General features: G+C 44.8%; 1 protein-coding gene across 1 annotated transcript in view; it reads right to left on the bottom strand.

The window, feature by feature from the left end:
- The window catches only part of OTOG (otogelin), a 1187449-nt gene that overhangs the window by 241272 nt on the left and 922709 nt on the right, over positions 1-23468 (bottom strand). The window contains exons 44-45 of the mRNA XM_086954148.1: positions 11327-11437; positions 4371-4472 (exon numbers count right to left, since the gene is read on the bottom strand). Of these exons, the coding sequence (XP_086810274.1) occupies positions 4371-4472; positions 11327-11437 (213 nt within the window). The remainder of the gene's footprint in view (positions 1-4370; positions 4473-11326; positions 11438-23468) is intronic.

The raw sequence follows: 23468 nt of genomic DNA, 5'->3' as shown, positions 1-23468 counted from the left end.
TCACAAGGCTGCTGGCCCGTCAGCGGCTAGCATTCACACTCCGGCTTGTTGTTGATTTCGTGGCTGCAATCCCCAGATGAATAATCGTTCTGCTACATTTTTCAAAGAAGCTTTCAAGAAATTGGTGGAAAATTATGTTAACCAGTAAGGCTGTACCAGTAAAGGGTTTTAAATTACAGTGTAATTTATTATCCATTGTAATAGCAATAGTTTATCGAATAAATTGAAGTGACCGCATCACATCTGAAATACTACTTCTATGTGTATTCTATTGTGTATCTTTGTACACATATTGCTGCAGGAATTTGGGGTTCTATGTCTACTGCGCAAGAAGACTCGAACTACAAATCAGTGACGTGGCTTTAGTAAGACAAAAAGCACCTTTAGTTACTTGAGTTGTCAACTGAAGGGGACCTAATCTGGCAGTTGAGGCTGTATAGTTACTCTTGGGGCAGGACCAAGACTAATTTTCCACATTAGGAATAAAGGGCAGAAGAGAGCAGTAGTCAAAGAGGCTATATTGATGAACAACTGCCGGCCTCTTTCAAAGTGCGCAATGTAGGTTTCTTGTGTATCCGTCACCACGCACGCTCTGGGCTCGTGCATGTCCACGCTGCTGTCATGGGGACCGCAACACTCACCGGCATGGTGACACAACATTAATGATCCGAAGATGAAAAGTGGAAACCTGTGAATATATTAATATGATATTACGGATGTCTTACTTTACATTCTATTTTAGCAGGGCTGTGGGGCTAATAATGATGCAGATTGGGTTTGGAGAGCTGAATTGATGAGCCTGGGGAATACAGATTAAATGAAAATGTCTTGAAAGTTGGCGGTGGGCCCGAGATTCGCCTTCTGTACGTGTCGTTGGGTAAACGGGACAGCAACTGAATTGAAAGAAAATATGTTTGGAGAGCAAGAAAACGCCCCTGTATGTGCTAGTGAGTAAAAAACAAGGCCATTGGAACATCCCCACTGTGACCCTTTCCAAAAGATGTATATTCCTTACAGTAACATTATCCAAATTTACGACTAGTGAATTGTTATCATGTGAAAATAATTAGCATAGATTATGATTTTGAAATTAAGCATTTTACTCAAAGGTATAATCCTTCAATGATGCCAACCTACTGTTGCAAATGTGACCATTTGAAATCTGATAAGATTTAAAGTTTAAAGTCAGATGGCAACTCAAATAATTCTCAAACTCACATCAATACCACTTTTTTTAGTGCACTTGGGAGCATAAAGGGCTGGGCTCCCCTACTGAGAGTCAAACTTGTAACATGCAAGTAATACGTTTTTTTTAGTTAAAAATATAACCATCACCACTCTATCTTGCCAACTAGTCTAATCCTTCTTAAATCATCCCATGACAACTTTCAAACTTTCCTCTCAAACTGTATAAAAGCCCAGATGACAGAATCAAAATATGGATTGGCAAAGCAAATCAGAATCACCTATTGGATTTGCCAATAAAGACCTACTGGCTTTGCCAATGGTTTTTATCAATGCTGTTCAGGACTGGCAAAATAAAAAAATGGTTATTGCTGATGCTGGACAGCTTTGTTAAACAAGCATTGGCATAGCCAATAGGTCTCGCCTTTAGGACCTTATAAGTCTTTAGTTATCCAGCACAATATCCTTGGTGCAACAACATCAAGTTTTGCATGGCTAAACACTTGTAAGGTCCCAAAGGCAAGACCTATTGGCTATGCCAATGCTTGTTTTTTGTTGTGTGTTTGTTTTTTTGATTGTTTGAATTCCCCCCGCCCCTTCACTAAACACTTATAACAGCCGTCATTGCATCTAAAATGTTAAATATATTTGAGAAAATTACCATTTGTGTGTCATTCAATGTTTTTGTACTGCTCTACCTAAGACTTTAGTAGCAATTAACCTGCACTACATTTCAAACATTCAGAAATATCAATGAAGTTTCCTCATACAATAACTTAAAAAATCACTACAGTAGTCTTGTAATATAAAATTGCCTCCTGAGCCACCAGCCTATCTCAGTTAGGGGGCCCGAACAACTGTTATAGTGTCCGTCAACTTTAAGCAAGACAATTGGAATCATGTGATTCTTATTATTGTATCTGGATGTTAATAATGTACCGATGAGGTGAAACATTTGCCAACACTGTGTTAACATGTGAAAAAATTGCAAAATTATTCAATATTACTATCGCAAAATGCCCCGCTTTAGGTTGCAGAATTCGTTTTTTCTTTGGCTTATACCTTAGTCAACTCTGCTGCATAATTTGATGTTCCCCTGCTGTATAAATATAGTGGGCCTGGCTGTAAGGCTATATTATATGATTCCTAGAGTGATCAGAGTTTTGACATATGATTGAATGAATGTTCACATCCACACTATTTGCTGATTTTCCAATCCATTACATATGTTCTTCCAACAACATACGCATTGTTGATATGCATTCTTTATTTGACTTTACATGTGCTTCATAGGACAATCTACTCAGTTAAAAAAAAAACATCGGTTATCAAACTATTATTTTTCAGAATTTCCCCCTGATCACTAGCCTAACAAAGATTTTTCAAATAGTAGCGACGTTAATGGTTGGATTTCAGGAAACAGCAATTACAACGCTTTCATTACATTGCAGTACTATTACAACGCGGTTGTTACAATGACCGTGTTGTTAGTGCATGTTGCATTTACTTAGCAAACCATTACGACTTCCAGTGGGGGCGCTCAGGTATTGTAAATTAAATTCAACACCTTCCCTACTGTTGCGCAAACTGGAGTAGGAATAGTAAATAATACTATTCCTAAATCCTGCGTGCCCCCTGCTGGTAATGGTTTGCAATGTAAATGGATCGCGTACTAACAACGCGGTCGTTGTAACAACCTTGTTGTAAAACCACGCAATGTAATGCATTGCGTAGTATTGTGCTATATTCTTATTGAGACAAGTGCTATCACCATCAACGTTGGGGAGCATTGTTTCACCAGCTGTTATGTAATGAATATGTGACGTTTTTCCGCATACAAATACCCCGCATACCATCACTCCGCAAAAATGATTCCGCAAATACTATCACTCCGCAAATTAAGACAACGCAAACCTTTACAATGAATATGCCTTTACCACGCATGCCTTTACAACGCAAAGGCATGCATGTTAAAGGTATACTCATTGTAAAAGTTTTAAAGGTAAGTGAGTACCCTGCAAAAAACACTAACCTACACTACACAAACACTACCCTAAACTACACCAACACCAAAACACTACCCACTACCCTACACTACCTTACACTACACTAACACTACCCTAAACCCTAAAACACTACCTAACCTACACAAACACTACCCTACACTACACCAACACTACCCTAAACCCTAAAACACTACCCTACATTACACATACACTACCCTACACTACACAAACACTACCATAAACCCTAAAAAAGTAGCCTATACTACAAACCCCACCCTACACTACACCCACACCACAACCCTAAACCCTAAAACACTACCCTACACTACACATACACTACACATACACTACCCTATACAAACACGACCCTAAAACCTAAAACACTACCCCCTGCATGACCCTACACTACAAAAACACTACAACACTACCCTATACCCTAAAACACTACCCCCTGCATGACTCTACAATACACAAACACTACAACACTACCCTAAACCCTAAAACACTCCCCCCAGCATGACCCTACACTACACAAACACTACAACACTACCCTAAACCCTAAAACACTACCCCCAGCATGACCCTACACTACACAAACACTACAAAACTTCCCTAAACCCTAAAACACTACCCCCAGCATGACACTACACTACACAAACACTACAACACTACCCTAAACCCTATAACACTACCCCCAGCATGACCCTACACTACACAAACACTACAACACTACCCTAAACCCTAAAACACTACCCCCAGCATGAACCTACACTACACAACCACCACAACTCTACACTACACTAACCAATCACTACCCCAGCACCACCCCCCACCCCTAAAAAATTAACCCAAACCCCCTTACCTCTCTCGTAGTCGTGGTTCCACACTCCTATCGGTTCCATCTTCTTAAAGTCTATTATTTTTTCACAACGCATGTGCATTTACCATACATGCCTTTACAACGTAATTCGTTGTAAAGGCCTGGGTGGTAAATGCGCATGCGTTGTGAAAAAATGCGGAGTGATGGTATGCGAGGTCATTGACCTTGCGGAGTAATGGTATGCGGACTGAAAGTCAGCGGGAAAAAAGATGCGGGGTAACAGTGCCCTACTGTTATGTAATACCAGGTCAAGTCATGTTTTCAGAAGCTTGGCATAGAGAAGGAAAGACATTGCTTACCACACTGATAGGTGGGGCAGCATTTATCAGTGGCATTGCCATCCACAGTGAGTAGTTCTCCCTCCTGGCATTTTGGTATATGATCCGAACAAGCTCCACACGCTGCAAAAAAGTACAAATTTCAACAGAATCAGGAAACTCACTGGCTACAAAGTGAACATACTGCGGGAGCAGCAAAATATCACGCATTTTCAGTGATACATAAGTTTTTGTATGAGTGAGGAGTTTAGGTTGCACAATTTGTGATAACTAGAAGCAAATCAAAACGATCTGCTATTCCATTAAACCATGAGGTGTTAGTAAATTCTTAATTGAAAGCTGTTATTGACGTTTAAGGTTGGTACTTGAGAGGCGTCAATCAATCAATTCAATTCAGTTTTTATTTGGTGAGTTTTTTTCTCTATATATGTGTTTATTGGCATGTCTGCAAAGTACAAGACTGATCAAATTATAGATGCTACTACAATCAAATGATGCAGTCATATGAGTGAAACAAAGGTTGTATGATGGAACCCCGCATGTGTTTACCCCGCATGCCTTTAAAACGCAGTTACTACCCTGATTGAGTCATTACTAAGCATTACTTTACCACGCATGTCATTACAATGACTTGCTTTAGGGGATGCTGCACTTTGGAATAGTACAAATTACTATTCCAACTTCAGTCTACGCATCAGCAGGGAAGGTGTTGGACTTAAAAATCCAACATAAGTCCAACAACTCAACCACTCAGTTTCTTATTTTTCCTCTGGGGAACAGAGCCAGTAGGTATTGCTTAATCATACAGGGAATCAACCTGCTCGTAGCCCTATTGAATTGTTCTAGCACATCTATCCAGAATTTTGTAATAATGTGGCAGCACCACACCACATGGTAGAAGTCTGGCAGTACACTCTTACAGCATACACATCCGGGTCCCTGATTGCATAAGTAGCATGTAAGTCCCTGGGGGAAAAATAAGCAATGTGTATGATATTATACTGTATAAACTTAACCTCATAGGAGGGTCAAACGTTCAGCGCCCAGTGCTGAACGTTCAAAGAACGTATGCTGGCCTGTCGGCCAACGGTCGTGCGCAGCACTGGCAAGGTAGTGCTTGTGACGACCGACGGCAGCACTTAAGGGGCTAAAGCACACATTGATCAACAGCTCTCGCACTCCACCATGTATTGTGATCCATTTTTTATCTGGAATAGGGCCATCACTAAACTATTGCCAGACATCCTCAATCCTCAGGGTGGCAGTGGCTTGTGAGCCTATAGTGCTTGACATAGGTGTTTGATTAGCCCCCGCCGCACTGGAAAAGATAACATGTCAACCATTGTTTGTGTGGGTTCAGTGGCTTTGGGGAATGTAGGTGAGCTTTCTGTGACTGTGGCAGCAATTTTTGTATACTGGAGAAATTGTCCGGGCCCCAGACCAAATGTCTCGAATGCATCCTGCTTGATGATAAACCGGGCTGAACGGTAGTGATCAGACCCTATTACAACCACTGTCTTTCCACCAGTCAATGCCATGGTTTGAACAATCTTGCAAAGGGTCTTATCATCCAGACCTCCAATTCTGACCTGCGTATCACCACCTGAACTGCTTTCTCTTAGAGTTGGCATACATGTTTAATCACATGCTTCAATGTCTCAGGTACTCTTTTCCCTCTCATCAGAAAGACCCCAAATTAGTGTCACAATAGGTACCTGCAATTAGAGACTTTTCTCAGTTGCACCCCTCATCTAACCAATGGATTGCATACTGCAGCTGGGGAGCTAAATAATATAACTTGAGGTCCGGTACCTCCGTCCTCCCTCTGTCCCTCTCCAATTTGAGGGTGGATAAGCCCACTCTCTATCTTTTCCCTGCCCATAGGGGTTCTATCAGAAGCCGATCCAATTTGGGGAACACCCTGCGGGGAATCTCATATATAGTACCCTGAAGCACATATAAGCACTGGGGCGTCACTACCATTTTAATCAGTGCTATTTTTCCCATCAGGGGGAGTTTTATGGTGTTCCAAAATAAAATAGAAGGGTGAAGGTTCCTAATGACCCTCCCCAGGTTCATCGCGTGGCATTGCTGTGCTCCATGTGCGATGTGGAGCCCAAGATAACAAACATTCTCTCTTTTTCAGAGCACCCTGCTTCCAGGAGTAATTCTTGGGCTACCCCCTTCAAATGTCCAAGAGGAAACACAACGGATTTCGAATGGTTAATATGTAGCCCGGATATTTCCCCAACCTCTTTTATGACGTTCAGGAGAATCTGATGGAAGTGGCCGGCTGCTGAAAATATATCATTGCGTCATCCACATAGATTGACACAACATGTATCACAGGGCCCACAGGGATCCCCAACCATGCGGCACCTGTCGAAGTCGGCATGCCATGAGCTCCATTTTTAGGGGCAAACAACAGGGAGGACAATGGCCAGCCCTGTCGCGTACCCCTCTGGAGAAAAATTGTGTCAGAGATATATTTCTCAGCCCTCACTCTTGCTATCAGTTGTATTTAATAACTGGATCCAAGTGACATATTTGGGCCCGAGTCCCATTCTCACCAGCACTTCCCAGATATACTCCCAGCACACAGAACTGAAGACCTGTTGTATATCTAGGAAGGCCAGCCTGCATTGATAATTTCCCAGGAAAGGGGCATGCAGCACGTGTGCTAAGGCCAGTAAGTTACAGAGTGTGTTCCTATGCGGGATGAACCACGACTGGTCGAAGTGGACCAGCTTCAGGAAATAATTGAACAAGCGTGCCGTCAGAATGTGACTGAGTATTTTTTTATCCAGATTTAATATTGAGAGGGGACAGTAGGAGGCAGCAATCAACTGGTCACCATACACTGGGCCCAAAACCCCGGCCTGGTCCATGGGACAGTTATCCTTCAAGATGGGCAGCCGTTGGTCAGGTGTTACCACTTCCCCAGCGTGGACTGCCCGGGACAAATGAGCAATCCAGTGTACTCACCCACTGCAAGCCGGTGGTGCATCCGGCTCTCAGGAGTCAGCCCCTCTCTGCTACAGTACAGTAATCTCCACAGCAGCCTCAGCAGCCCAACCGTCTCCATGGCCGGGTCTGTTGTCTGCTCCCTTTCTGCCTTCCGGGCCCACCCCTCTCAGGGCCAAGTGTAGGTGTCAGCCGTTCGCCATCTCTCCCTGGGGCCCGGTATGCATTTGTTCATGCCCCAGGCTCAGTGACATTCTCCCTTTGAAGAGCAGTTTCGCTACCCCTCACCCGCTTCCTGCCATGTGCTCTATAAAACATATTTTATAATGTCCCTGCGTATAGTCACAAGGCACCCCTTACCTGTGGCTCCTAGAGAAGACCTTAGGGGTGACCTATATGTAAAATTAATGTAGTTTAAGACTTTGGAAGTACTTTTAAATCCAAAGAATATAATTTTATTTTAAAGACAGTCTGCAAGCAGGGCTGCCTTTAAAATGACTGTAGGCATAACAGAAGTGCACACACTAATGCAGGAAATGTACTGGACCTCTAAACCTCCTTGCCCTAATATATACTGGGGCTTAAAGGTAGGTTGAATCACCCTAGCCCCATTATCTACTAGGAATTTACATAATCTGTCAATGCCAATTGTAATTAGACCATATACCTTTACAGCAGAACACTGACCCTTGGTCTGGGAAGCAGAGCCTAGAGCAAAGCCAGGGTCAGTTACCACCAGTACCAAGTCAAAAATAGGGGTGATTAAGGCAAAAAGGATGACTTTCTCACAAGTGACACTACTAGTGACTCAACCAAGAGAATTATATTTATAGGCGACAATCTCTCAACCGCCAACGTTAAAAGGATTTGTGATTACTGAACTATGGATGTGTGAATTCTTTAATATTGATAAATTCAATATGGGACAATACTGATATTGGTCATGACTGATTCAAGTAATTCACACCTAAATAAGCTCATTTTGTGATACAGCATGCCCCATAAGTGTTGACAGCCTGCAACTGTGCCTATATACTTACTGCCATGTAAAACATGTATACAAACAACAAAGGGCAAAGCCGAAGCTGGCTGTTTAATACATAAATGTGTTCTTCATGGACTGGTCAATTTATTATCTTTGGTTTTGTGGATGAGCGAAAGGAGGAATTTGAGAATAAATCAATGGCTGAAAGAATGCATGGGTGGGAGTTTTCAAGGAGGGATGATTGAGTGGCTGAGTACAAGTATGGATGAAAGGAGAGTGAATGGAAAATAACTGCATGGATTGATGAATGAGTGTATGGAATAATTCATGATTAAGATCAAGTGTGAGTCAATGGATGGATTGATATGGATGGATGCATAAATGAGTGGGATTCGCTGGAAATATTTACATTGCTTGTGGGTGTGACTACAGAATGACATAGAATGCTTTTTCCCTCAATCCATCAGTTCTTGCTTAAAATGAATATCCACAGCCTTACTCTCCTGTAAGAGACAAGTGCAAAAAATAAGACAGCCATGCTTATGCAGGCGCATACATCTGTCAATTCACTCAGCAAGCACAAAAATCTGCATGTTATTCACCGTTTTAGGAAAAATCTTAATGGGTGCCATTTATCAGACCTGATAAGTTGCTTATGGTAGTGTTTTTTTATAATGAGTGATACATGTTACATCTAGCACATGGCCCCTCTGAGCAAGGACCTAAAGGTGCTCTTTGCACAGATATAAATAAAGGTCGTGCTTGGAAGATATTCTTTTCAGGGGGCATCAGGACAGAAAAAGAACAGAGGCAATTCTTACTGTCACCACTTATCCTCCTCTTTCCAAATGCTCATGTACGTCCAAGTCGAGTTTAAAATATTAGGCAAACCAGACATATTAACCGAGAAGCAAAATAAATGATCTATATATATATAGGTCCTGAAAGAACCTTTTCATGTTAGGCACACTGTTCACAATTCGTATGAAGAAGGCTTGCCTCAGAACGATGGATAGGATACATTCTAGAGAAAACTGGAAATCTGCACTGGAAGGGTGTATTCCTAACTGTGAAGTCTAGAAAGAGAGACATAAAATAACTCACAGCTAGAAAAGTACTTAGATCATAATAAGGAGGTATAAAGTGTGTTTACCAAGTGCGTCGAGATTTAGGACTTGTGAATATTAAGACAACTGGCCTGAATAGAGTTGTGTGGTAACAGAAAAGCCTTTAGTTTTTAGATATCGCACCTGGCGACGCAGCGCGAAGCGCTGTCGCCAGCGAGACCAATAGTTGTCGACTCTGCTTTAGGTCTAAAAAGGAGACAGGAGATGGGCACGCGCAGAATGCTGGAATCCGATCAGGACGCGCGCGTTCACCACAGTTACGCGCTGTGCCCATCTCATGTCTCCCTTGCAAACCTCCTGGAGTTAAGACTCCACGGCCCGTCAATGCGCCCCAAAGTGCTCCCTTCGGCGAGCACAGCACACCAGCACAATTGAAAAGGGCTCACCCACCCCACCGCCCACCAGCACCCAGATCTGTCCCATCCGCTGGGGTCGCAGCTCTCCTTAACTGTGCAGGTCTCGCAAGTCCAGTACCGAGGATCGCAGCTCGCGCCGGCGCCATGGCGGCTGGCGGCAGCGGGACGCGCCACTGCGCCCCCTCGTTCCACCCGCGTGTCTTCCTGAGGCTCCGGCTCCCTCTCGGCTGCCTGTGTGCCTGCCGCACAACTCCTTGCTACTCCACCAACTCTTTGCCCACGCGCCGTCTCGCGCCCCAGCAGCCTCCAAGCCCAGGCGGCCGCGCCGTTGATGTCAGCTGCGCCGCAGACGTCAGCCGCGCGCGCGCTCACACAACTCCTGCTTGTTTGTTTTGCCATCAAAGCCTCCGTATATCATGCAGCCGATGGCTTAAAGTGCATGTTGGTAATGATTTTCCAGGGAGCGAGGTCATCTAAGGCCTGGTAATGATTTTCCAGGGAGCCAGGTCATCTAAGGCCTGATTAATCCACGTCGTTAGTTGCCCATTTGCATTCTGGGGTCAGGAGTTGAGTACTGGTTTTTCCTGCTTCAGTGCTGCTGTGAAAGTATTAGGTGTGATATGGGACCATTTACAACCACTGCACTTCTTTTGGAGGTTGGTCTACTGTCAGGGGAGGTTCATAAATATCAAAAGGTACCATGTAATGCTGCCCTTTCTCTTAGATTAATTGTGAATTACTAACGGATTTTTATAGCAAAAAAACGGAGGAGAAAACAACTTGTCACTGTTTTCTGTGTGCATATGAACTACGAAGATTTCAGTAGGCAGCGGCCCTTTAGATTCAAACTGGCGTCGAAATATAACTAGGGCAAGAGTTCACATGTTGTGCAGACTGATTAGTCTAAATGCAAAAAATATTACAGTATGTTGAAATTGCATTACGCGCAACACTTTTTAAAAATAAAGTACGTCGTTGATTGATGGCAGAATCAGTAAATGACAGAAGTGAACATTTGCATTTTACCCCTTCCTAATAGCCTGCCAGAGGTTTTTTTTTTCGGTGATACCCAGTTAAAACAAGCATTTGCAATACAATAGGTCTCGCATGTACGTGAGTTAAAGCTATTGTAAGTGACAAAGCCTTTTATTTATGTTTTCAAAAAACGAAACATAAATAAAAGGCATTGTCATTTACAATGCCAATAGCTCAAACTCGCGTAATTGCGAGACCTATTGCATTGCAAATGCTTGTTGAAGGAGGTGCTCATTTTGTGGGTGAATCCATCTGCGGAATTCTCTCCGCAAAATTATACCAGCATATTTTCCTTGAGGTAGGACCCTTTCTTCACAAACTCGGGGAGCCTTTGCTGTGACTCCTCTAAATTGTGCCAGGAACACGCAAAATGGATTTGTTTGATTGGACCTCTAGTTATCCGGAGAGGAAGAGGTTACTCGCACGGTGGCCCTGAAAAGAGAGAAACCATCAAGGACACAGGTACTTTACTGCAGAAGGATTGACATTGACATAACAAGGAAGCCGTACCACAGATGTATGATATACAGCAGGTATCTTCAACGTGAGCAGCAATTAATGTCTGGTCCTCGCGACAGTTTTGGATTGGCTCCGTTACCTCACATTTCTTTGGGTCACATTCTGTAATTAAGAGTAAGGTGCAACAACAGGCAACAGATGTTATATTAGTGTGCGCGTCTGCAGATGTTAAATTAACAGGACATGACATAGTTGTTATTTTAACATTTTAACATCACATCAAAATTTGGGAGTTTTTAAAAGTACATGCTCACACAGTTTCTCAAAAAGATGTCTTATTATTTAAAAGGTTTACCCCGCAGACAAGATTCTAAGGGCCTTATCACAAGTTGGTCTAGCATTGAAATTACTACCTCCACCGCAAAGTACGGCCAATCGAAGACTCCCTCCCCCCAAATGGGGAATTACTGTTCGGACCTGGCTTTATCGGACGTTTTTGCCCACGCAAGCGTAGCGTAGTACTTCGCACAGGGTTACAAACAGGTATGCTCCTACGCAAGGAAAGATAAGAGCCCATGGGAAAGTACATGATAATAGCCCACCACCGTAGAGGCTCTTAAAAGAAAGACCCAACTTCAAGCCCTCTGAAAGCCCAGGAAGAGGTTGACGAACATGCACTATGCCACAACCAAAATAGAGTGCAAACCAGACCAAGCAAGGTAGGAAGAGAAAATCAAAGGGGATGGCACAAATAGGAGCAATAGAGACCTGAAAGGCATCAAATCAGTACCCAATACACTGAGGAAGACACAGCCCAGAAGAATTGGCATTTTGGTGTCGAAAACCTACGAAAAGTCCCAGGGAAGCACAGCTTACACAAAGGACAATACCTGGTGTGCAACTGAAAGACAAAAACCTAGAAGATGAAAGACATGCACACATACCTCAATCTATGTCTACCTACACCAGAGCACATGCAAGTCCAGGCTATCATAAGACCTCCAGAACAGAAGCCAACGAGGACAAGAAACACCACTGAACCTCTTTCAAGGAAACAAACAACCATAGCCAAGACCTTAGGCAGCCCTGCCCAGTGCCCAACTGGGAGCATTGAGCAAAGTGTGCAACGAGATTCAACTAAAAAAACAGAGAAAGTGGGCCCAACGCCCCAACAAGAAGGCATGAAACAGTTCAAAAAGCTTGAATCCCAACAAGGAGCAAGGCGTGAGAAACCACCAGAATCCAGAACTAAGAAGCTCAACTAGAAAGGGTGCATAAATCAGACAAAGCTCAGACACTGCAGCTCATGTCCCAAGTTCAATGTCCCAAAAGGCAGTCAGCACCATAGAATTCCAGTGGGGGTATGAGAGGCCTAAGATGGAGGATCCGTCAGAAAGCTAGTATACTGGAGTAATCAGAGCAACACACTGCAGACCTTGAAGTACATTACAATCAAAAAATTAATATTAGAGAAATTTAAAAAGTTTATTGAACTTTATAATGTATTTGAAAAACACATGTGTTAGATCTGGTGGTCTCCAGTTGGCAGAGGTAAGTACCTTTGTCCAAATAGGGACCCTTACTTCTAGTGAGGGTAAGGGGGTACACACTGTAGATAACCCCTGCTCACACCCTTGGTAGCTTGGCACGAGCAGACAGGCTTGTCCCCAAGGCAATGTGTGAAGTATTTCCATTAATACCCAGTGCACTTTACTAGGGACCTACTATTCCAATCATGGATAACCAATCATAATAACAATTTACAGAGAGAGCATATGCTCTTTAGCACTGATCAGCAGTGGTAAAGTGCCCAGAGTTCTATAGCCAACAACCACAGTTCAGGAAAAACAAGGTAAGAAGAAGCAACAATTTTGGGGATAACCCATTAAAAAGGGCCATTTGCAACACAACCCCCTTCCAGCCTAAAGCCAGGGTAGACCAAACGATACCTCAATGGGTTTCCCTGCTTGGGGCGATAGAACACGGAAACTGACCCAAACAGCAGGGGACTATACCTGTTCTATGCCTTCCTGAACCTAGTTGGGCCCACTAGGCTAAACCATGGGGGACCCTTCTCCTCACCTGGGGACCCCATCTGTGCAGCATCTAACCTTACTTCGCTCACAGATGTGTCTGCACTGGTAGACCGTACCCACCTGGCCAGCACAATGGTGTGGCCCAGCCCACTCACAGGGTGTGAGTCCTGCCCCCCTCCCAGGGGCAACTCTGTCCACCAAGACAACCAGCCACAGTGCCACTGACAGCTGTCAGTGATGAGAGCCGGGCCTCATGCCTGACAGGCCTCTCTAACCTCTGTGGCATCAGAAAGTGGTGGGCAGTAGCCCCGGGTGAACGGCACCTTTTCTCCACTCTCCCTCCTGCCATTTCAGGAATGGAATCCTGACACTGGCCCGCCAGCCCTGGGTCTGTACCCTCAGGCTGACCAGAGGTCACAGGCAAGGCGCTCCTCTCCGTACCCCTCCTTCTGGGGTCTCGCACTCTCCTCACAGGAGAGGCACCCTCAGGTCCTCTCTCTTGCAACTGGTCTCCTAGCCTAGGGTCTAAATCCTCAGTTTGACTCGGGTTCAGAGGCAAGGACTCCCTCCCTTGCACCCCCTTCCAGAGGACTGCACCCCTCCCCCCCCCCCAACTGGGGTGATCCCCCTGGAAGCCAAACCGGTCAGGATACTGGTTACAGACGTCCTTCCCTCCAGGTCAGGCAGATCCTGCACCTGGCCTCCCAACCATGGGACTAAACCCTATGGTTGAACACTTGCCTGGCACACCAGGACTTCTGGGGACTCACACTGTATCCCCCGAGGGTAACACATGACTCCTGTGTCGTGTGACATTCTGCCAGTAGCAGATCTCCCGACCCCTGGCCATCTGACAGTCGGCAAAGATACACCAGGACAGAAGTGGTGTCACCATGGTCACTCCTGTGAGGATCAGCCCTTCTGGCTGGCCACTGACCCACTGGTTCTCCCACTGGGGAACACATCCCCCTCTCACTCCTCACTCTGGACTTCTGCACCTTCCCAAGTGGAATGGCACCATCAGAAACCAGAACCACTGGAGCTCCATTTACCAATGCTCCAGGTTCTCCCGACACTAGGAGATCCCCCTCAAATGGTTTACTGGTACAGCCTAGGTTCCCAACCTTGGTGTGCCCTAAGGAACCCTCCAGGCCTTGAGACCGGGATTCGGGCACCTTGAGACACACCGTCCCACACTCACTCATTCTCCACTGAGACAGGATGTGAGCCCCTACACCCCCCCCCCCCCCACTGCACTGGGACCTAGCTGGGCTACACTGAACCTCTGCCACCACACAGGACTGAAAGATACTCAGACCACTACTTTTGGAATCACTCCCAAATGCCTCTTCAGACCCTCTGGAATCCACCAAGAGGACTGCCTCCAATGCAAGCTCCCTGGAATCAGAGAATTCGCACTCCAGCGGGTGTTGGCATAGCTCTGGAAAACAGGGACTTAAAATATGCTCTCCAACAAATGAATCACACAGCCCCCCACCGTTATTGACCAAGCTACCTTCTGCCTCACCCTTCAGTGCCTCAAACAAGCACCCCACACCACTTTCCTGAGATTGGCAAGTCAGTGTCTGACTGTCTCTGTCACTCAACCCACACTCTTCTGGGCGGTCTTCACACTCACACACCAGGATTTCTACCATGGGGGAACCCCTCTCCCTGCACCTCTCATCTAGAGTCAGTAGGGTGCCCCTCCCACCACTAGGAATATGATCCCCTGTGCCATTTCCCCAATCTACTTCATGGACACTCCACACCACTGGAGCTAATTCATAAACCTGCACCCCCTGGTGTTGGTCAACCCCCTCCCTCAAATCAGGCACCGCATCTCTAGGTTTGTGTACTTCTCCCTCAGCACTAGATACCATAATCTTTCTGCCACCATCTGAGCTGGACTCCACCTCCATCTCAGCAAAACTCACTTCCTGGGCTGTGACACTCATGGCCTCAAGCCAATGAGCTCCACATCAAGCTCCCTCATTCTCAATTTATGAGCCAAAAGCATTCTCTTCTCCTCCATCTGGACTTCGAGCCTCGGGACTTCCAGCTCATGATCTCTGAACCTCTGATTCTCCTGTAACTACTCTGGAGAGAGTCCCCTACTATAATGGTTCCTGCCAGCCCTTGAGGCCGGTCCAACCACTGGCAGATCATGTGACCTAAATCCATCCCTCCTAAGGTTCCCCCCTCCATTCCCAGCATCTGGCTCCTCTGCCTCTTTGACCTCCCACCAGGCCTTCAAGGCTTCCTGCAGCTCCTCCTTTCTGGAGCTGCTTCTCCTGGTGCAACCAAAATCTTTGCAAAATTGTTTCAGCTCATCCTTTTTGCAAGAATACAGATCCTCAATATGAAATTCGAATTCTGACTTCTCATTTGCTGCTCTCACCAAAAACTAAAAAGTTCAGCATGTGGCTGCGTAGTGATCTGCGTTAAACTAGTGATGTTCACCAATCACTGTGGGTCAAGTGCAAACAGAAGTTCAAATCCTCACCACTGACCACCTATGTTAGATCTGGGGGTCTCCAGTTGGCAGAGGTAAGTACCTTTGTCAAAATAGGGACCCTTACTTCTAGTCAGGGTAAGGGGTACACACTGTAGCTAACCCCTGCTCACCCCCTTGGAAGCTTGGCGCGAGCAGACAGACGGATCCCCAAGGCAATGTGTGAAGTATTTGCATTAACACCCACAGTAACACACCACACAGGTAGTTATAAAAGGTAAACCACTTTATGTGGATTAGGCAGATTCAGTACGTCATAAAACCTACATACATAAATAATCTCTCTCTTTAGCTATGGTTCTTTGGTATAGGACTGCTTTGAGCATGGTTCTTTCGTAATTTTTCTAGTCCCAAAAATGGGGACTTGACAGTTCAGTTCTTAAAGGAAAAACGGGTGTTCTGGTACCGCAGTATTTTGAATGCTGCCCTCGGTACAAACAAAAGAATTCTGGCCTTCAATATTGCCCCCGCTGTCCTTTACCAAAACCAAACAAGACGCTGCCTGTTAAGGTTACCTCCGCTGTGCAAGCAGCCAATGCTAGTAGTTCACAACAAAACACGGCCCGCCGGCAGGGCGCTCGGTAATAACCGCATTGAGCACGAGCTCCGGTCAGGGGTCTGAGCTATTTACCTGACGGCAGATAAGGGCTGGGAAGTCTGTGCTATCCGCGTTGTTCTCCTGTGAGGCAGATTTCTTCTTCGTGATGCTCCCTGGCCTCAGGGCAGCTCCGCTTCTCTTGACGAGCGTGGGGAAGCCCTCAAGGCTGGGCCCAATCCCAGCGCGGCTCGGCAGTGACGTCGGCAGAATCCCATGAGGCTGGGACCAATTCCAGCGTGGCTTGGCAGTGACATCGGCAGAATCCCTTGAGGCTGAGACCAATCCCTGCGCGGCTTGCAGCGGTGAAGGAAAGGCCGTCTCGCGGCTCCTCTTTCCTCGGCGGACCCGGCCTCGGACACACAGCTCGAGGGGTGGTGGTGAAGGCAAAAAGGGGGACACACAGCACGTCTGACGATCAGGGGGCCGGTGGTGAAGAAATACCAGCCCTCAGTGCGTGTCTTCCATCATGGGCAGTCTTCACTGTGTGCCGATCGCACACCAAGCCACAGATCACCAGCAGGCACCAGCTGTGGGCAGAAACACGCACACAGCTTCTCAATAAATGCTGTTTTGGGAACCTTGATAACCCTGTGTTCCCAACAGGTGGCCAGCGCTTCTCAGGCCCTTGGAGACTTTGTTAAGACACAGCACTCAGCAACGTCTTATCTTCAAGCAGGTGGAGGGAGCACAGCACACAGCAAAGTCCCCTTTTCTCTCCTTCAGTGGAATCAGCAAACTGCAGGTCAGCCCAAGAGCACCCAGCAAGGGCTGTCTTCCTTCTCAGTCTCTTCAGCTGATTTTCGTCTGGCAGAGGTCCCTCTTGATTGTAGAAGTCTTGGGTAAACTTTTGTATTACTGAGTTTTAACAGGAGGCCAGCTCTTCTCGGGCTCTTGGAGACACTTATTCCTGGACATAGCAAACAGCAAAGTCCTTACTTGAAACAGGAGGGGGAACACAGCAGACAGCAAAGTTCCCTGTCCCTTTCCTTAGTAGTAACAGCAAACTGTAGGTCAGCCCCAGAACACACAGCAAGGGTAGTCTTCCTTTCCAGTCTCTTCAGCTGATCTTCTTTGGCAGGGATTCTTCTTGATGGCAAAAGTAGTCTAATTTTACTGGGGTTTCAGCTCTTACTTTTATACCCCAAAAGTCTTTGTTCTTACATGTGTGAGGGTTCCAGGATCCAGTCCAAACCAGTTCTAGGTCCCCTCTGCCAAAGCATGTCTTCTTCCTTTGTGAGTGTGGGCCAGGGCCATCAGACGCACGGCAGAAGGTGGAGCCAGCCATGTGGGAGGTAGGCACAACCCTATTCGGACCCAGGTGCAACTCCTCCCACCACTCCAAATGCTGATTGGTCTATTCAGCCTATGCCGACTCACCCAACCTCCTGCAGCCACCCCCAGCCCCTGTCGCTCACAAACCAGACAGTCAATACACAAGCAGGCAGAGGCACACAGAAAGGTTGAACAACAAAATAGGCACTTTCTAAAAGTGCTATTTTCAAACACAGAATTTAAAAACCATCCTCCCTAAGAGATGTGTTATCAAATTCTGAGTTCAGGGGTACCAGATGTCAATTTTCCATCTTGCTCCTATGGGAAGATATGCAGGTAAACATTATACACAGCATTTCCCATTCTAGCCTATGGGCAAGATAGACTTTCAATAGTGAAAAACTAAATTGGCAATATTTCACTTTCAGGACATGTCACCCACACTAGTATATGTCATCCCTTTCACATACACTGCACCCTGCCCAGGGGGGTACCTTGGGCCTACCATAGGGGTGTCTAATGTGCAAGAAAAGGGAAGGACAACATGGCAATTCAAAGACTGCACACAGGCACTGCAGTGGCAGGCCTGAGACACCATTTTAGGGCTTTTCATGTGGGTGGCACAATCAGTGCTGCTGTAGGCCCACTAGTAGCATTTGAATTTCCAGCCCTGGCACACTCAGTACACTTTACTAGGGACCTACTGGTAAAACAAATATGCCAATCATGGATAACCAATCATAATAACAAATTACAGAGTGAGCATATGCACGTTAGCATTGATCAGCAGTGGTAAAGTGCCCAGAGTTCTATAGCCAACAACCATAGCTCAGGAAAAATCAAGGGAGGAAGAAGCAAATAGTTTGGGGACAACCCTGCAAAAAGGGCCATTTCCAACACAATGTTTGTGTTAAATGTTAATAAAAATAGGTGTTATATAGTTATATTATTATTAATGTAGATTAGACAAAAAAATCATGCAGCTCTATAAAGTTATTTTTTTTATGAAAGATAGAATATATCAAATTAAATAAAATAAACATTTCTGTAGCTTAAATTAAAAAAAAGAAATTCCTACCGGAAGTACAAAATATATACTATGCATTAATAATGATAAAAAGTGATGTTTAGAATTATTTTAAGGTAATTTAATTGTATTTTAATAAAAGTAAATGTTACTTGAATTCACAAATTAGAAAAAGGTTTCAAAATATTTTAGAATTAAATAATAAACATGTTTTATTTTTAGATAATGTTTTAACATTAAGTTATATTTATTTATTTATTTATATTTTTAACTATTCTAAATAATTCAATTATATATAACATTATTTCCTATGGGTTTTATTTTAAGTCCCTACCTCCACTTTTTCCACTGTTATGTTATGTTTTGTTATGTTATCTATTTATTGAGTGCTCAATCACCTGGGGGGTATCATGGGGCTTATGCGGGAGCAACATATTTAGACCTAAGTCTGAGTTTATGGAGCCTATTTGAAGAGCCTGTCTTCAGCAAATTGCTTAGGAGCAATGTAGGAGAAGGTCAACCCACTGGTACTGATTCTGCGCATGCGTGGGGTGTGTGTGAGTAAGTGTCAAGCTGAGAAGAGGTGTCTGGTGGGTTTGAGGAAAGTGGTTTGGTTATTGAGGTAGGTGGACTCGAGTTGTGTAAGGGCCTGAAGGTTTAAGTCAAGAACTTGAAAAGAGCTTAGTTGTGTAGTTGTCGCCAATGGAGTTGGCTGAAGTGTTGGGTGATGTACATGTGCCATGAAAGGTTGGGAGGGTGTTGCAGTATCATTGCAGTATTATTGGTTGGCCATTTGTGGTGCTGGATTTACTAATATTCCTTTTTTAGCAGTAGGAATTTACACTTGTAAATTTAGCTCCACTATGTTTTTCGGCAGTGGGCAGCCGCGGTCGGTAGTGGGATGACCTGCAGGACGGTGACATGGGGAGGGGCAGGGTGGGTGGTGGTAATGTATGGATTACGGAGTTTTACAGGTAAGTAAACATATAAATAAATAAAACAAATTTTGTTGCGCACACTGCATCGCATTTGGCGGTGGGGTGAAGTAAGTGTACACTTTTGAGTTACTTCACACTCGGATTATGTGAATAGCCAAAAGTAGTAAAGTTATTCAAACATTAATTACTCATAAATGCAAGCTACCTTTGTACACAGACTCATAAAGGTCTGCAGTTAAAACAACAACTATTGGTTTGGCCAATGCTTGTTTAAAAAGAAATACAAATGCCCTCTGTTTGCTTTCGCGTATATACATAGATCTTTAGGGAAAGTTGCACAAAATTACATGAAATCATCATTTAGAGTTATATTTAAGAGCAAAGTACATCCTCACTTCAATTTTTCACGCAAAAAAATAGCACATAAAACACAAAATTGCCACGAAGAACGGCCACTTGCATTCTGGTTGTTCACATTGTTCCAGCGCTCCTGTGTTATAATTTTCCTGCAACAGTTGGTGTAATTGTATAATATGCTGTAATGGTTCAATTTGGAGGATTTTACGTAACATGCATAGTATGACATTCCTGAAGCTACACAACTTTTGCTGCATATTTTACATTTTGCACGTAATATAAGAATTACTGTTGCTCGCCTGTTGCCCTCCAGCTCTAATGTTCACATTTCGGTCTTGATTCACAAAGGTATACTTACATTTGTGTGCAATTGTTAGAAATGGGGGGCTCTAGTTGGCAGAGGTAGGTACCTTTGTCCCAAAAAAGGACCCTTGCTTCTTGTCAGGATAAAGGGGATACACACAATGTTAGAAATGGGGTTCTCTAGTTAGCAGAGGTAGGTACCTTTGTCCCAAATAGGGACCCTTGCTTCTAGGCAGGATAAGAGGGATACAAACTTTAGATAACCCCTGCTCACCCCCTGGGTAGCTTGGCACGAACAGACAGGCTTATCTCAAAAGCAATATGTAAAGTATTTGTACTCAAGACATACGGTAATACAGTGATAATACCACAAATAGACACCACACCCATCTAGAAAAATAAAGTATCTTTATCTAAACTCTACAAGGTCGAAACAACAAAAATCCAACTTACAGGTAATAAGATATGAATTTAGAACAGTTATTTCAAAAATAAAGCTTGTAGAAAACAAATAGCTCCACCTGGGGCTATTGCGATGGCGTGACAGTAATACATCCAAAGTACAGCGCGACTGCGAGGAGCGTGGCATCACGGATAGACCTCCAAACAAACAGTACCTCGGAAAAGAAGTCTATGATGATGCAATGCGTTGTGGAGGTGAGGCGTCGGTGCCGAGCTCGAAGCCAGCTCCCAGGCTGCCAGGGGGGATGCGAGGTGTCGTGTCTGCAAGGAGGCGAAGTGTCATGTCCAGGATAGGGGGAAACGGTTGCGTCGGCAGTGAGGCATCGTTTCCAGTGACAGTGCAAAGTTGACGAGTTCATGGAGTCACTCTCAGCAGTTATCTGCACTGCGATAACAGGATGCAGGAACTGGCGGTGATGTCGGTTCGAGCCCAAGCGTCAGGAATGCTGATAACTGCAGGCATCGGCAGACATGGAAGGGCGTCGGAGCCAGTGCGTTGTGCACTTCACGAGCGGTGCCCCTGGCCTTGGTGCAGGTTGCGGCATTACAGTGGCATCGCTGTCAGCATCAGAGACAGGTTTTCTTTCTTCTCTAAAGTTGCTTTCAGCTCTCAACAGCCGGAACGACCTCCAGAGGCCCAAAACTGGAATAGATACCTCCTAGCTGGTCAGAACTCTAAGCAATAGAGTTCAGGGGAGTTGGGGGTGAAGTCTTTGTGTCTCTTAGACTTCAGAACAGGGGGCCAGCAAACATAGGGCCCTGGAGATTCTACTTCAAGCAGGTTCACAGCAAAGCTCCAGTCTTTGTCCTTCCCTTGGCAGAAACAGCAACTGAAGACCAACCCGAAACAGCACACAGCAAAGGGGCAGTACTCACAGTGATGGAGCAAGGATTCGCACGTAACGCGACTTGCTCTCTTTCATGAACCTCGCCTGAATCATAACTGTACTAACTCCGATTGTTTGTCATTTTATTTGTATTTCCCCAACACACGGGTGTCCCTAGGAGGCTTGCCTATGTGTTTTTCATCGTAATCACGCTTGCACATTAATAAAATGGCCGCTTTGCAGAAATCCAGTCTGCGCATGCGTCGGTCATACCCATGTGATGTGACGCACTCGCAATCTGGAGGGAAAAGTTCGCTCATGCGCATTGTTGCTAAAATGGCCGCTTGTCTCTAATCATGCTTCATGCTATCTTAAGCCGCTTTTGTATATGCATCTTTTCTGCACTAACTCTTAATGCTATAAGTATTATAAAATAAGGGATTAAGAGTAGTTGGTCATGGTGTACAGTGTATTCATTTTATTTTGTGTTATTAATTTGTTTTCGCTTACTTTTCATGTACCGCGTAAATGAGGGCCTGGAATTAGTGACCAGAACTATATTGAAGCTGACGTATCCCTCATCACGTGACCTAAGATCTGGGACGTGCAGCAATGGAACCTGGCCAGTTGGCCATTGAAAAGGGGACTGTCCTTTCCTGACGCACCTTCGCCCTTGAAGACTTGCTATTTTTACTCTGAAATGCGCAACAATGTTGCAAACCTTTTCTTCACTATTGTACTTTCCCACATGTAGGCCTGGGAACCCAGGTGTTAGGGGGAGGGTAATGTCACGTGAAAAAACGTAATAAGAATATAGGTGGTACCTATGACCTAACCACCTCCCTTGACCAATCAGAAGATGGGGCTTTGTCATATTGCAACATTTATGGGTGGTCTTGGGGACTTAAAACTGTATATATAGCCTAGCTTAGCTTAGAGAAATTGTCCGACTTGTCCGAGTAGCAGACCTGTCACTGACCCTACGAACTCTATAGGTGCCTGATACAGAGTGCTGCAGAGCATTCTGCCTGAAACTTTCCACAAACTCCAAGGGGTGGAAATTAGTCCTAAGTGCTAAGCGAAGCACTTTGCTGGGAGATTCGAAAACCCAATCGGGGTTGTTGGCGAATTCCGTGCAGAAGAGGGGGTAACGCTGGCGTTGCATCCGAAGCTGTGAGGGGTTGGTCGTGCCTTGGTGAACCCAGTCCTGACCCAGACCTGAGGGGTATCCTGTCCTGACTGTCCATGAGCTGTACCTGCTCACCTTTTGGTATTTCCTGAATCCCTGAGGGTCCTTGTCCCGTTCTTTCCCAACTGACCCGTGGCCAGGGTTAGTCCTCATTCTCACCTAGGTAAATATTGGCATAGGTGTCTGTCTATACTATACCCTCAACTTTTCCTCCTCTGATTAAAGCAATCTTGCCTGTGATATTCTCCATATCTCCTTTGAATGTAATTTCATGCAATTGATTATTAGCAAATGTTCCACTTTTACCCTTCCTATAGGACATTGTTAAACCCGACTGTTTATCTAGATTGTTCCACTTATTCCCTTTCCCTTAGTGTGGTTGCCGTGAAGTTAGTAAAGATAGCATAAGGTTTAGGAATTAGTATTAAGATATTAGGCCTCACATTAGGTCCTCCTCACGTCCTTGCCCTAGTTTAAACCATATTAGCTTAATATGTTTTATTAGGATTCATGCCCTATAGTGTTCCCTTTTATTCTATGATACTCACACTCATCCATAGTTACATCCTGGTTCTGATTCTAATCATTGATGTATTGCTTTGCATTTGCCTACTTATAATGGCATTTTCTTTTTAAACTTATACTATATAAAATCCTTAAAACTATCAA

Source organism: Lissotriton vulgaris, chromosome 2_1 (genome assembly GCF_964263255.1).
Source record: "Lissotriton vulgaris chromosome 2_1, aLisVul1.2, whole genome shotgun sequence".
NCBI classification, from domain to species: Eukaryota; Metazoa; Chordata; class Amphibia; order Caudata; family Salamandridae; genus Lissotriton; species Lissotriton vulgaris.
The sequence above is the reverse complement of the archived record's forward strand: the minus strand, read 5'-3'. Positions and strand labels throughout refer to the sequence as shown.